General features: G+C 33.4%; 1 protein-coding gene across 5 annotated transcripts in view; it reads left to right on the top strand.

Moving 5' to 3' along the window:
• Positions 1 to 13981, top strand: part of CHD1 (chromodomain helicase DNA binding protein 1) — a 79320-nt gene that overhangs the window by 48873 nt on the left and 16466 nt on the right. For 4 of the 5 annotated variants that reach the window (XM_054513088.2, XM_064596423.1, XM_054513091.2 and 1 more), the window contains exons 23-32: positions 1069 to 1245; positions 3732 to 3892; positions 5220 to 5261; positions 6350 to 6480; positions 7190 to 7328; positions 7553 to 7703; positions 9101 to 9223; positions 10243 to 10371; positions 10830 to 11093; positions 11445 to 11585. In XM_054513088.2, the coding sequence (XP_054369063.1) occupies positions 1069 to 1245; positions 3732 to 3892; positions 5220 to 5261; positions 6350 to 6480; positions 7190 to 7328; positions 7553 to 7703; positions 9101 to 9223; positions 10243 to 10371; positions 10830 to 11093; positions 11445 to 11585 (1458 nt within the window). The remainder of the gene's footprint in view (positions 1 to 1068; positions 1246 to 3731; positions 3893 to 5219; positions 5262 to 6349; positions 6481 to 7189; positions 7329 to 7552; positions 7704 to 9100; positions 9224 to 10242; positions 10372 to 10829; positions 11094 to 11444; positions 11586 to 13981) is intronic. The other variant, XM_045899232.3, reaches the window with a different exon arrangement.

The following is a 13981-nucleotide window of genomic DNA, read 5'->3' as shown; positions in this document are numbered from 1 at the left end:
TCATGATTTCATGGGTCCTGGGATCGAGCCCCATGTAGGCCTCCACACTGAGCGGGGAGTCTGCTTGAAGATTCTTTCCCTCTGCCCCCTCCATGCATGCACATGTGCATTCTCTCTCTCTCAAATAAATAAATCTTTAAAATAAATAAAGACATGAGAGAATGAACACTATTTGCAGTGTCATTTCTTAACACAGGATAAGCACAGGTTTTTTTCACCCACTTTCTCTAAGTTTTAATGTGCCACTATTGGCAGTTAGGTTTAACGAATCCCTCCCATGTACCAGAGTCTTCATAGTTCCTTAAATGTATTATCTTATTTAATCTTCACAAAATTTAGTGAGCTCAGTCTATCCCTTTTTTTTAAGATGAAGAAACTAGGAACCTCAGGTTATCTATGGACCCAGAGTTCTTTGTGTCTTGTCAGTAGCTTTTGTGTTACTTTTTTTTTTTTTTTTTTTAAGATTTTATTTATTTGTGAGAGAGAGAATGAGAGACAGAGAGCACGAGAGGGAGGAGGGTCAGAGGGAGAAGCAGACTCCCCGCCGAGCAGGGAGCCCGATGCGGGACTCGATCCCGGGACTCCAGGATCATGACCTGAGCCGAAGGCAGTCGCTTAACCAACTGAGCCACCCAGGCGCCCGCTTTTGTGTTACTTTTTATGATTATAAAAATAAGAATACTGGTTTATTCTACAGCACTTTGTAGTTAACGGACTGGTGTGGTATTTTCAGCGGAAGATGATTTAGCATGTTAGTATAAATTATTTTGTTGGTCTGTCAACTAATTTTGTTGAGCAGCAGGACAAAAGAGAATCATTCTTAGAAGTTTTTTGGTTTATTCTACTTTGACCTAATAAAAAAATAATAAATAATAAAGAACTAATAAAGAACTTAGATAGTTTAGCCGTCATTTTTGGTTTAATCCATAGTCCTATTCATTATCCTGAGGATATTTAAGTTTTATTGCCGTATTCTGGTATGTCACATCCTCTCCCCTAAAATGCAAAATGTAATTTAAGGATGAGTTTTTCTTTAATGCTTATTCTGTTATAATTCTTGAATTTAAGGTTGCCAACTTTTCAAATATGGATGAGGATGACATTGAGTTGGAACCAGAAAGAAATTCAAAGAATTGGGAAGAAATAATTCCAGAAGATCAAAGAAGACGATTAGAAGAGGAAGAAAGACAAAAGGAACTTGAAGAAATTTATATGCTCCCAAGAATGAGAAACTGTGCAAAACAGGTGACTTTTTAATTTAAAAGATTATTATTGTAAGGGTATTTATACCTGGACTATCTGGTTTTGTTTATAAAGCATACTGGTCCATTGTTTTCTTTTTTAGTGTTTTCAACTGATTTAATAATTCTTGCCTCATAAAATAAGTTGGAAAGTGTTCACCCCTCCTCTGCTTTTATGAAGAGTTTGTATAGAATTGGTATTCTTCATTAAATGTTTGGCACTATTTGTCAGGGAAACCATCTAGGCTTGGAGTTTTCTTTGTTAGAAACACTGATTTCTTTTATAAATATAGAACTATTCAGAATATTTCTTTCTTGAGTGAGCTTGGTAGTTTGTTTCTTTCAAGGAATTTGTCCATTTTATCTAAGTTGTTGAATTTATGGGCATAAAGTTATTCATAAAATCCCCCCCAAATCATCCCTGGTTTCATTTATTTTTCTGTTTCAGATTCATTGATTTCTGCTCTTTATTACTTTTTGGCTTTGCTTTAATTTGCTCTACTTTTTTTTAAGTGTTCTTAAGATGTATTCTTAAGACAATTTAATCAAGACCTTCTTTTTATAATATTATTAGCATTTAATGCTACAAGTTTCCCTCTAAGCACTGCCTTTTTTGAATCTTGTAAATTTTGATACCTGTTGTGTTTTCATTTTCATTCATTTCAGAGTATTTTCTAATTTGCCTTATGGACATACTCTTTGACCTGTAGGTATTTTTTTGTTGGTTTGTTTTTGTTCTTTTTTGTTGTTATGAAGTGTGTTTAATTTCCAAATATTTGGGAGATACTCTGATTATTTTTGTTAGTTGATTTCTATTTTAATTCTGTCATCATCAGCATACCTTGTATGATAGGAATTTTTAAAAACTTATTGCTGTTTATTTTATGACCCAAATGAAGAAAATAGGAGATTTTTAAATAATGGTAAGAGGGCCATGCCAGGCTACATCAGATACTGCAACAAAAGGAAAGAAACTTTAATACTAGATTTTTTGTTTGAATTAACTTCTGTTTTTTAGAATATTACATTATATTTCTGAGCTTTTTTGGTGCCTCCTTAAATTTTGAGTCTGAGGCAAATGAGGGAATTGCTTAGTCATCCTTCTTGCTATCCTTCCCTCAGGGGTAGAGTGTTTTATTTTTCTTTTCCTGCAACAGTATTGTGTCTTCTGTCTTCTTCGGTGAGGTGCCCTCAGTGCAGTAGAAAACTGCTCCCTTTCTCCAGGCCATCATCTGGAAGGAAAGTTTTTTCTGATCTCCTGCCCAGTCTTACTCATGAGCACCTATTGGGAGTTTTGCGGAGGAATATCTGAGAGGGGGTGCAGGTTCTGTTCTCCATGCCTTTCGTTTCCAGGACTCTCATAGTCACCCAAACAAAGCCTTTAGTAAATTTTAGCTAACTTCCTTTTGCCTGCTTTTATGTTATTTGATGACCACAACTCATGCTTTTCACAGGTGAGCCAGAATTCAGGTTCCATCTTTTCTTACGAGTCTGCTGTATTTTCTTATATTTTAGACCATTAGATTGCCTTGTGATTTTGACATGTGTAAGAGAAGTTAGGATTTTGTAGATGAGATTTGTTGTTAGGATTGGGGCATCCTATCAATAGGCAGAAATGGAGCCAAGTGATGTGTGTGGTCTGAAAGTGACCATGTATGTAGTTTCTTGTTAGTGTTTATTCCTGCCAACCCCATAATGATTTCCCTTTATAGTACACGGAAGCACAGCATTATATTACTACTTTTGAAAGGATGAGAGGAGGTTAGAATGAGTAAGAACTGAATACTGTCTTTGACTTTCAGTTAGCTTTCAACATATTAGGGGTTCAGAAAATGCACGGTGACTTCCAGAGACTTACAGAAAATATGTTTTGATGTTTCTGTTAAATAATGAGTGTTACAAATAAATATTGTTGCTTTAATTCTCATTTAAAAAAATTTACCATTGATGTTGTTTAATTCTATGTTTATGGTATTTGATTAGTTGCTTGTTAATAATTTTTCTCATTCTTACAAAAGGACAATTTTGGGGGCGCCTGGGTGGCTCAGTCGGTTAAGCGTGTGACTCTTGGTTTCTGCTCAGGTCATGATCTCAGGGGTTGTGAGATCCAGCATTGGTCCCCATGCTCAGCGGGGAATCTGCTGGAGATTATCTTTCTCTCTCTCTCCCTCTCCTCCTCACACGTGTGCATTCTCTCTCTCTCTCTCTCTCTAAATAAATCTTAAAAAAAAAAATTTGTATTTTATTTCTGATATATAAGAATGTTTTTAAAAATGTTAGGGCCTTTAATAACTCTTTGTCATTAACCTGCCATGTTTTTCTCTGTTTTGTTTGCTTTTTAATCTTATTTATAGAAAATTTTTTGATATACAGACAAGATTTCAATTTGTTAATTCTCTCAGTCTTTTCTTTCTTAATGTTTTCTTTGCTCTTATAGTTAGAAGCCTTCTTTAGTCTAAAGTTTGATAAATTTTTGTTTTCCAATTCCAGATTAGTTTTAATGGAAGTGAAGGGAGGCGCAGTAGAAGTAGGAGATACTCTGGATCTGATAGTGACTCGATCTCAGAAAGGAAAAGGCCAAAGAAACGTGGAAGACCACGGACTATTCCTCGAGAGAATATCAAAGGATTTAGTGATGCAGAAATTCGGCGGTAAGATGACATAAGGCTATTTTACTTCAGCTTCCTTTTATTAGAAGGTGAAATTAAAATAGACAAATCCCATAATTTTCAAAGATTAAAATGAAAGTTTTAGAGAAGGCAAATATATGATAATTGTGTAGGGATTGAATGGTTCTGCTTTTGGGTCTTCATTTATAGTATGAAAAATAAAGTTTGGTATCTAATCTCTGCATGTTATTTATTTATTGTTAATCTACTTAGACTGCTAAATTTTTTTGGCTTTATTAAAAATGTGGTTCAGAATAGTGGCCCTTTTAAAAATGAATGTATATTTTAGTACATTAGACTTATTTATTAAAATTTCTCCCTGCATTTATGACTCCCAACATTACTATTTTTATGTGGGAATACTGTAGTTCCAAATTTTTCTAGTTTTTTTTTTTTTTTTTTAACACTGAGGAGATTTGCTTTTTGAAAGTAACAATGTTAAAAGCATTTCTGATATGTCCAAGTAGGAATTGAGGTAAGATAGTCACGTAGGATAAATTACAGTTTTCTTTCAAAATATGTTTCTTTATATACATTCATATAAGGGGACTGGGATAACAGCCTACTTTTGTTTATGTAATATTTTTGCTTATGAAATTTGTAAAAAGGTTTGCTCACTGTTATATTTTGAGTTTGTTGTTTCTTTCAAGCCATTGTAGTAACTCTTTTCTTTTAATCATAGACCTGACCAATAAAGTTCTTCCTCATTCTTTCTACCAGAAAACTAAATATATTGTTAGATTTTATTAAGGGTATTTTTATGACCACCTGATTTGCTGGACTTTCTGTCTTTAGTTGAAGAACATTTCAACTTCTACTTTTCCTGGATATTTTCCCTCATCCATCAACCACTTGGGTAGCTTTGTTCTTAAGTAAAATTTTTATTTTCCATTGTTGGTATTATACCATACATCTGAAATAAAGCTATTATTCAGTAAACTTTTATCAATACTTCAAATGTGAGGAGGTGTAGTATGATTGATAATTCTGGACACACTTCCTGTGGTAGCCTTGAACTTGTCTTGTGAAAATAATAAAGTAATTTCTAAAATAAAATTTAGCTTCTATTGTTTTATTTATATTGGTTTCTAAACATCATCCTGGGTGTTAAAATATGTCTTGCTTGGTATATCTTAATGTTTTAACATTTTTGTCTTTAGCATAGTTTATTCATTTGTGTTAGTATGGTAACAGTGCCTTGAATTAATTTTTGCACTAACAGCTGTTTTCTTATTTCCACGTATTTATAAATCTGTTTTTTAATGGATAGTGAAACCCACACTTTAACCAAGCAATTATTTTCTGTTAGGTTTATCAAGAGTTACAAGAAATTTGGTGGCCCTCTGGAAAGGTAAATACGTTTGTCATTCTCATAGAATTACAGAATGTGTGTTTACATGCTGTCAACTTTATACACACTACTATTGGGTTTAGCTACTTTGTTAAATTTGCTTTAAAAATCATTTACAACGTTAGTCCGTAGAAAGCAAATTTCAGATTTTTTAAAAGGTTCTCATATTCTTAATTCTTTCTAGGCTCTAAAATTTTATCTACAAATGAAGGTTTCTATAAAATACATATGTCTGTGAAATACTCAGCATTTTGTAATTGTACTTTTCACATGCCTTTATCCCATCTTTTTCATCCCAAACTTATAAATAGCAGATTTATCCTTTAGAGAAGGTGAGTTGCTAGCTTAGTCTTTTGACTTAAAGAACAGTTCTGTTTTCCCTTACTAGGGAAATTTTCTTAAGTTTCCCTAATTATGGTTCCTTTTTATATGAACTATTAAAATTCAGAATATCAGGACAGTTTGTGTGTGTGTGTGTGTGTGTGTTTTAAGTTAATGGTTAATTTCAGTACGTGTTGGTGATTTGAATATTCTTTGTCCTTTGTTGTGGCAAGCCCAATGTCTGAATATACAGTGGCAAAGACTCAGATTGGCTCAGTTCTATTTTTTCTCTCCAAAACTCCCTCTTAAAGATACTTTCTGTTTTATTTTGAATATTTAGAGTTACTATACTGTATTTATCGAAAAAAAAAAATCCGCATGTAACTCGACCTGTCCAGGTCAAGTCTGTGTTATTCAAGGGTCATCTATATTACAATGCTTTAGAATTTAAGATTTGATTGGTTATGAAAAGCTTTTATAGAATTATTACATAATTTTCAAGTTGGAAGCATACCATTTTTTTCTATAATGAATTAATTGGTTAACTTTATTATTCTTGAATATATAAATGAATTGTTTCCCTGCCAAATTTTTTAAACATTTTTTGAACTCCTTTTTTATGTATCTTGTGCCAGTTATGTGAACTAGACTTCGTAGGGCATGTAGAGTGACTTGTAGAGCTTGAGGCAGGGTGAAACTGACTCTCTCTTAAATGGCACCACTTTATTCTGCATATTTACCTGAAAATTGTATTATTTCATTAACAGATTAGATGCAATTGCTCGGGATGCTGAATTAGTTGATAAGTCAGAGACAGACCTCAGACGACTAGGAGAATTGGTGCATAATGGTTGCATTAAAGCTTTAAAGGATAATTCTTCAGGAACAGAACGAACAGGTAATATTTAAGTGAGAGTGATTTAAAGAGAGGTAAATGAAAGTTTCACATAATGCTTTTACTGAGTTAAGAGGTTGTTATATCATAGCCACCTATTCATTACTCTTAAAAGACGCTTTAGAAAACAAAGCAGGACCATTCCTGGGTAATAGGAAATGGGTAACAGAATTGTATTCTTGAAATCAATAGTGTATGTCTAACTGGTATATTCGAGCTAGTTGGTAATATCAGAAGTTACTGTATTTTTAGTATAGATGGCTGGGAAAAGATAGTGTACATATGTGATATTGGCTTTGGGCATAGTTACCTCATTATGCTTATTTTGTAATTTACCTAAATGAAAATATTTAGTTAAGATTTAGTAATAAGGTATACTGAAAAAAATTATACTAGGCCACTTATTTAGAAGGTGACAGTATTAATAGATGTATCTTGTGCAATTGAGAAAACAATTATGGAAATGCTTTCAATGAAATGCTTTCTTTGAATCCACATCTGCTATATTATAATTTCTGTAGTATGTACTGAAAAATCTTGTAGTGAAATTTAAGGTTTGCCAGCAAGTGCCACCCCCCAATAATAGAAAGAAGTAATACTTATAAATATAGCTAAATAAGTGATGCTTATTAATGTAAATATTAGTATATCTTGCTTTGTATTTTGTAGAATTGTATATTTCATATTTTTTTATGTCTTGAAAAAAATTAAGGTGGTAGACTTGGAAAAGTGAAGGGTCCAACATTCCGAATATCAGGTGTACAGGTGAATGCCAAGCTTGTCATCTCCCATGAAGAAGAATTAATACCATTGCACAAATCCATTCCGTCAGATCCCGAAGAAAGAAAACAGTGAGTTGTTCACTTTATTCATTGTAAATTATTTCTTGTTATTCAATAATTTGGGTATGTATGTTATAAAAATGTCTTATGTCATTGGCTAGTTTGAATGAAATGTTTTTAAAAATAAAATAAGGCATAGTATTTTGAAGTTCCAATAACTTAAATATATTCTTCAAAATTAATTTTTAATATGGCAGTTAAAAACTTGACCATGGTTATTAACTTTGATACAGGTATACTATCCCATGCCACACAAAGGCAGCTCATTTTGATATAGACTGGGGCAAAGAAGATGATTCCAATTTGTTAATTGGTATCTACGAATACGGATATGGAAGCTGGGAAATGATTAAAATGGATCCTGACCTCAGTTTAACACACAAGGTACTTAAATATTTCTTGTTTCCGTTGACTACTGATGTTGAATTAGATTTTTGCTTTTTAAATTATGTTAGAAATAGGGGCGCCTGGGTGGCTCAGTTGGTTGAGCAACTGCCTTCAGCTCAGGTCATGATCCTGGAGTCCCGGGATTGAGTCCCGCATCTGGCTCCCTGCTCGGCGGGGAGTCTGCTTCTCCCTCTGATTCTCCCCCCTCTCATGTGCTTGCTCTCTCTCAAATAAATAAATAAAATCTTTTAAAAAAAAAATTTAAATTATGTTAGAAATAAACTTGATTAAAAAAAAAAAAGAAATAAACTTGATTGATAGGAAACCAAGGCTCTAACTAGCTGTATGACCTTGGCTTCTTGGTTTTCATGAGGGGTTGAATTTAAATGATCTCTGAAATTTTGCTTTACCTCTGAAATTGTATTTTTATTATTAAGGCATAGATGTATTTTTCTTTCTATTACTAGGCTTAAAGTAAAATTCTCATTCTGTCATATTATTCAAGAGCAAAATAAATTTTTTTTTTATTATCAAACAATGTTTAGGGGTTTTAGTGATTTGATACTACCACAGCTAAAATCATTTCTTTTTTTTTTTTTTTTAAAGATTTTATTTATTTATTTGAGACAGAGAGAATGAGAGACAGAGAGCATGAGAGGGAGGAGGGTCAGAGGGAGAAGCAGACTCCCCGCTGAGCAGGGAGCCCGATGCGGGACTCGATCCCGGGACTCCAGGATCATGACCTGAGCCGAAGGCAGTCGCTTAACCAACTGAGCCACCCAGGCGCCCGCTAAAATCATTTCTTTGCCTAGACTGGAAAACACTGGAAACATTGCCTTATTATCATTTAAGTTATCTTTTTATATTTTACTTCTTCATAGTCACTTTTGATATTGGTGTTGTGTCATTTGCTACCTCTGAAGCCAAACTTGAATAGCTTAAATTCCTACTGTAAAAATTTCTTCAGAGTGCATGCTTTGGGTCACCTAAATAGCTGATACATTGTACCTAAGGAATTTTTATATACTTTATATATACTGTTATTGAGAGAGGAAAGAAATCTAAACATACTGTAATGTTTAATAACACTGGATGCTAAATACACTTGTATATTTGAAAGAAATTTTTAACCTCACACTTTGTATTATTATTTTGAATGGAAGGATTTTTTTTTCATGTATTTATTTAGAACTTATTCCCAGGCAAATGAAATCTTTGCTGTGGTGTAGTATAAAAAAATGTATTTTGCATTCTTAGTTGTTTATTCCTACAAATTTTAACAATTGTAACTTGCCAGTAAATTATATGTATTTCTTTAAATGAGTAAGCCTTTTATAGGCAATAAATTTCTCATATTATTTATTAAAGACAACCTGAAAAAATTAATTTTTCAGATTCTTCCTGATGATCCTGATAAAAAACCACAAGCAAAGCAGTTGCAGACACGTGCAGACTACCTCATCAAATTACTTAGTAGAGATCTTGCAAAAAAAGAAGCTCAGAGACTTTCTGGTGCAGTAAGTTAAAATTTAGATGCTTAAAGAGCAATTTACTTTTCAGTAAGATAAATTTAGTTTACTGATAGCCCTAGACATCTGAGGCTAATATGACCTTATAAGTGTATTTTTCTGTAATTTGGTAACTTTAATTGCATATTGTGATATTTTGCCTTAAGTTATCTCTGCATTCCTGTTAAAACTGGTAAGTCCTATCTTTCAGAAGTGGGATCCTGTTTTTTTTTTTTCCCTAGTGTTTGGATAGGTACTGGGGGCACCTTGTTTAGAGTGGTATACTTTTTAAGGGGTCAAGCCTTTATTACCGTTTTATTTGGTGTTGGAGAGCTGAAGGTACAGCATAAAGATCACTGAGCTTATTTATTAGGGAGGGGCCAAAAAAGTAGGAAAAATACAATGAAGAAGAGATGATTAGAAACTAACAGCCTTTAACCATTTGCATTATAACCACAATGTCAGTAACTGTGTACCAATAAAAATATTTCTAATGCTATCTCTGATAGGATCAAATTTAGTTCAGATAATAGTAATTTAGGAAGGTGAAAAACTTTCTGTTTCTTTCAACCTCCACTTTTCTCTAATCCTTTTTGAAAAGAATAGTTATAGTTAGTATCTGTTATTCATAATACGTACTTGATTCATTAAGTTATATCACTTTTGTTGACTTTTTTTTTTTTTTTTTTAAAGATTTTATTTATTTATTTGACAGAGAGAGACACAGCGAGAGAGGGAACACAAGCAGGGGGAGTGGGAGAGGGAGAAGCAGGCTTCCCGCTGAGCAGGGAGCCCGACGCAGGGCTCGATCCCAGGACCCTGGGATCATGACCTGAGCTGAAGGCAGACGCTTAACCACTGAGCCACCCAGGCGCCCCTTGTTGACTTTCTAAGATCGGTGTAGCGTACTGTTAGAGTAAGGATTGGGTAGGAATATGTGTTCTTTTAGCTTTTTAGATTTAGTATTTAAGAAATTTTTTTTTGACTGAATCTGTGGAGTTGGTTAGAATAAAAATAATTATTTTTAGGGAGGATCAAAGAGGAGAAAAGCAAGAGCTAAGAAGAATAAAGCAATGAAGTCTATAAAAGTGAAAGAAGAAATAAAGAGTGATTCTTCGCCCCTGCCTTCAGAGAAATCCGATGAAGATGATGATAAGGTAAGAATGTGTTTTAGAAAAACAGACTTTGTATTAGAAAGGGACATAGCATGTTTTAGTATACTTGACATTTAAAATTTGAACTAAGACCTGAAATTTTACTTTTAGGTACTTGAAGTTCCTTTTTTGTAGTTCATTACATAGTCTCACGTATGGAACATAATTTTACTCATCTAATGAATATCACTAAGAGGGATATAGAGCAAAGGTCCTTCCTTTTCAAACATTTGCCATTTAAATGAGGTTCTGTTTCCATTAATTTTATTTTGAATTTTGAATGGGACTGGCTTCCTTTAGTTTTTATAGGAAGGTGAACATTGCATGTATCATTATTAATGGGATTCTGGGTTATTTCTTTCTGAATCCACATACATGCATTCCGTAGTCATGCAAAGAAAAGAAATTAGTCTTTGTCAAGATTTGGTTAGTAATACATTGGCCATACTTGCACTTTTCAGGATGAGATCACTTCTGTGAAACATCCAAATAAAAAAATTAAAACAGAAAGAGACAGTGAAGAAAGACCTGAGCCAGATGTTTTTATAAAGAAGGAATCAGAAGAAAAGAGGGAAGCAAAAGAAAAAGAGAATAAAAGAGAACTTAAGAGGGAGATAAAAGAAAAAGAGGATAAGAAAGATATAAAGGAAAAAGATTTTAAAGAGAAAAGAGAAAACAAAGTAAAAGAAGCTATACAGAAAGAAAAAGACATAAAGGAAGAAAAGGTATGCAAATCGTAATGTAAAACTTAGAAAGTGACACAATCAGCATATTTACATTTTAGGAAAATAAATTGCCTGTCAGCCCAAATTAGCCTGAATAACTGAGTTCTTTAAAAATACATGTGGGTATCTAGAAGAGGAGAAAAATAGGTTTGAATCTTTTTTTTTTGAATGCTTTACGTATAGGGTAACATTACAGAGTAGATTTATTTTTGGTTTCCCAGAAAGATAAAATAGAGTATGGAATGTGAGCAAACTATTGTAGAATAAAGTGAGATATTGTTTTCTGGAAGTTTTAATCATTTCACCTTTGTTTTTGTTGGATTTTTGTTTTTATTTTCTCTTTTTCTTTAGTTGAGCGAATCCAAGTCTGATAGCAAGGAAAGATCCAAGAAATCTTCAGTGTCAGATGCTCCAGTTCATATCACCGCAAGTGGTGAACCAGTTCCCATATCTGAAGAATCTGAAGAGCTAGATCAGAAGACATTCAGCATTGTAAGTAGTAGACTTGCTGGTTATTAGTAAGAATTCATATAATATTTTATGTTAATTGGAAGTTTTATCTTTTGGAGCTTTTTAATTTAGAAGTGTATTTGAATTGGGTAGTACTGCGGTTCAGATTGATAAAGGCAATAAATTTAAATTTTGTAAGTTATCTTAAATTTAGAATTAACTTGGAAAAACTTTTTAATAAATTAAAGACTTTAAGGAGAGTCATTTAGGGAATACTTGGAGCAAACTTCTTTCCCTTCAGCTTTAGAATTGTAAACTACTCTGTTCCTGAACCTTTTATCTTTGTAACATCGCTTCTTATCTACAGTGAAGAACTAGCTTTTTTCCCCAATCTTTTATAGACCAGTATTCTTAGAAAGTACAATAAAAACAAATAGTGAAAATATTTCATTAGAAAAGTGAAAATAAGGAAAAAAATGCAAAATGTAAGCCCCGTTATGTTACTAGATTCAGTAGACATAAAATTGCACTGTCAAACTGATACAAAAGTTTCTAAAATTTCTGTACCTATTCCCCCTTGTGGACTAGTACAGGTTCATAGGCCACTTTAAGTAACACTGGTCTTACATGCTGTCATGCTTTTATGTTCATCAAAGTCAGAGAGGATCTATCTTGGCTTCTTTCCAAATGAGTTATTTACTGGATATAATCAGGAACCCAAAATAGTCTCAACTGAAATTAATTGTGATAAATATTTTGAGAAAAACTTTATAGTGAGGTTGCAGTGTGGGAAAGCAGTTATGTGTAGCAATTGAATGTACTGGCTCTGGAGCCAGAGTGCTGCTGTTAGGAAAGTCAGTATGATGACCAGAAGAGTTGATACATGGAAAGTTTTCAGCTAGTGCTTTGCGCAAAAAATTGGTAGTGGTTGGGGTGGATGTTCTTATTGAATATAGACATGCCAGCAGATCGATTGATAAAGGACTAAAAAATCCAGACACAGAGCAAAATCAGGAAGGAGTAGTAATGTTACTAGAGAAAAAAGACTGAATGATATGAGACAGGTACAAATTATCCTTCAGTAAGAGATACGTTATTATTGGTAGCACCTAAAGGGAAAATTTATAGTCTGATATAAATGTATCTTATTTATATATAGTTACAGTGTGCACAAATATATGTAAATATATATTCATATAAGATATTTCCTCTTTGGGGCGCCTGAGTGGCTCAGTTGGTTAAACTTCCGACTCTTGATTTGGCTCAGGTCATGATCCCTCTTACACATGCGAGTATGCATGCTCTCTCTCTCTAAAAAGATAAAATCTTTAAAAAAAAAAAAAAAAGAATATTTCCTCTTTAGGATCTCTAGAATCTGCATCTTTTTGCTGTTTGGGTGTAATCTTAAGTCAGTTTTATTGCTAATATTAATCAAATGCTATACTTGAAAGATGGAAATTTTCACTTCTAAAATCATGTTTTTGTTTTACCTCTTACACCATTCTAGATGCCCAGGTTACCTGCTTGTCTCATTTTCTTCTACTCTGTACCCTAACTAGAGAATGTTGATCAGTGAACCCATTTATTCATTCCTGCTAATTCTTTGGCATGCCCTAATACAGCTTCAAATATTTTTCATGCTCTTTAAGTGTAGTAGTTCCTTAACACAGTTTTACTCTCCTCCTCACTTTGGCTGTTTACATCCCTCCAATCCCTAAGAATGCTGGGGACAGTCAGAATAAGCTACTCTTGTTCCTGTCTTCCATCTTACTTGAACATATCTCTGGACTTTCACCTTTATCTCTTCAGGTTTACATGCTGATTCCTTAGCATCTTTTTAAGGTTAACCTTTCTGTTTGTGACCTGGTTCTTAATCTAGCCTCTCTATCCATTTTCTGTTGATTTTTTTTTTTTTTAAAGCCTCTCTATTGGGTGGGAATAAGGAGGTGGTGGTGTGCTTTTGCTTTTCTGAAGTGAAGACTGAACTCTTTTGAACTGCTTCCCTTACTCTGTTCATTACTGAGAGGTGAAATTGTACCTCTTGCCACCTTTCTTTACCTACATTTCCTCCTTAGTCTTCTGCCTTGTTCATATAACTGCTGAAATGGAAAACTTCCTGTTGTACCCAGTGCACGAGTTTCTTCTCCATTAACTTTCATGATAGATCTTAAAATCACTTGTATTATGGAAATGAAGAATGGAATAGTTTTAAACATGGACTCTGGAGCCAGACTTTCTGAGCTTGCATGATTAGGATTTTACTGCTATATAAATTTTATTTGGGACTAGCTCTGACTGTTAAACTCGGTGGCCTTTTCTTGGTCTTCATTTTCCTTCCTTCACATCTTTGCCTAATTTGACACCTCTTGATTTTGTGTCTTATTGATTTGTCTCCTAAATTTCATTTTATAATTTAACAGTTAAGAAAGAGTACAACC

Source organism: Mirounga angustirostris, unplaced genomic scaffold (assembly GCF_029215605.1).
Source record: "Mirounga angustirostris isolate CCGP_5_RB_7025 unplaced genomic scaffold, mMirAng1.0.hap1 SCAF_7, whole genome shotgun sequence".
NCBI lineage: Eukaryota > Metazoa > Chordata > Mammalia > Carnivora > Phocidae > Mirounga > Mirounga angustirostris.
The sequence above is the reverse complement of the archived record's forward strand: the minus strand, read 5'-3'. Positions and strand labels throughout refer to the sequence as shown.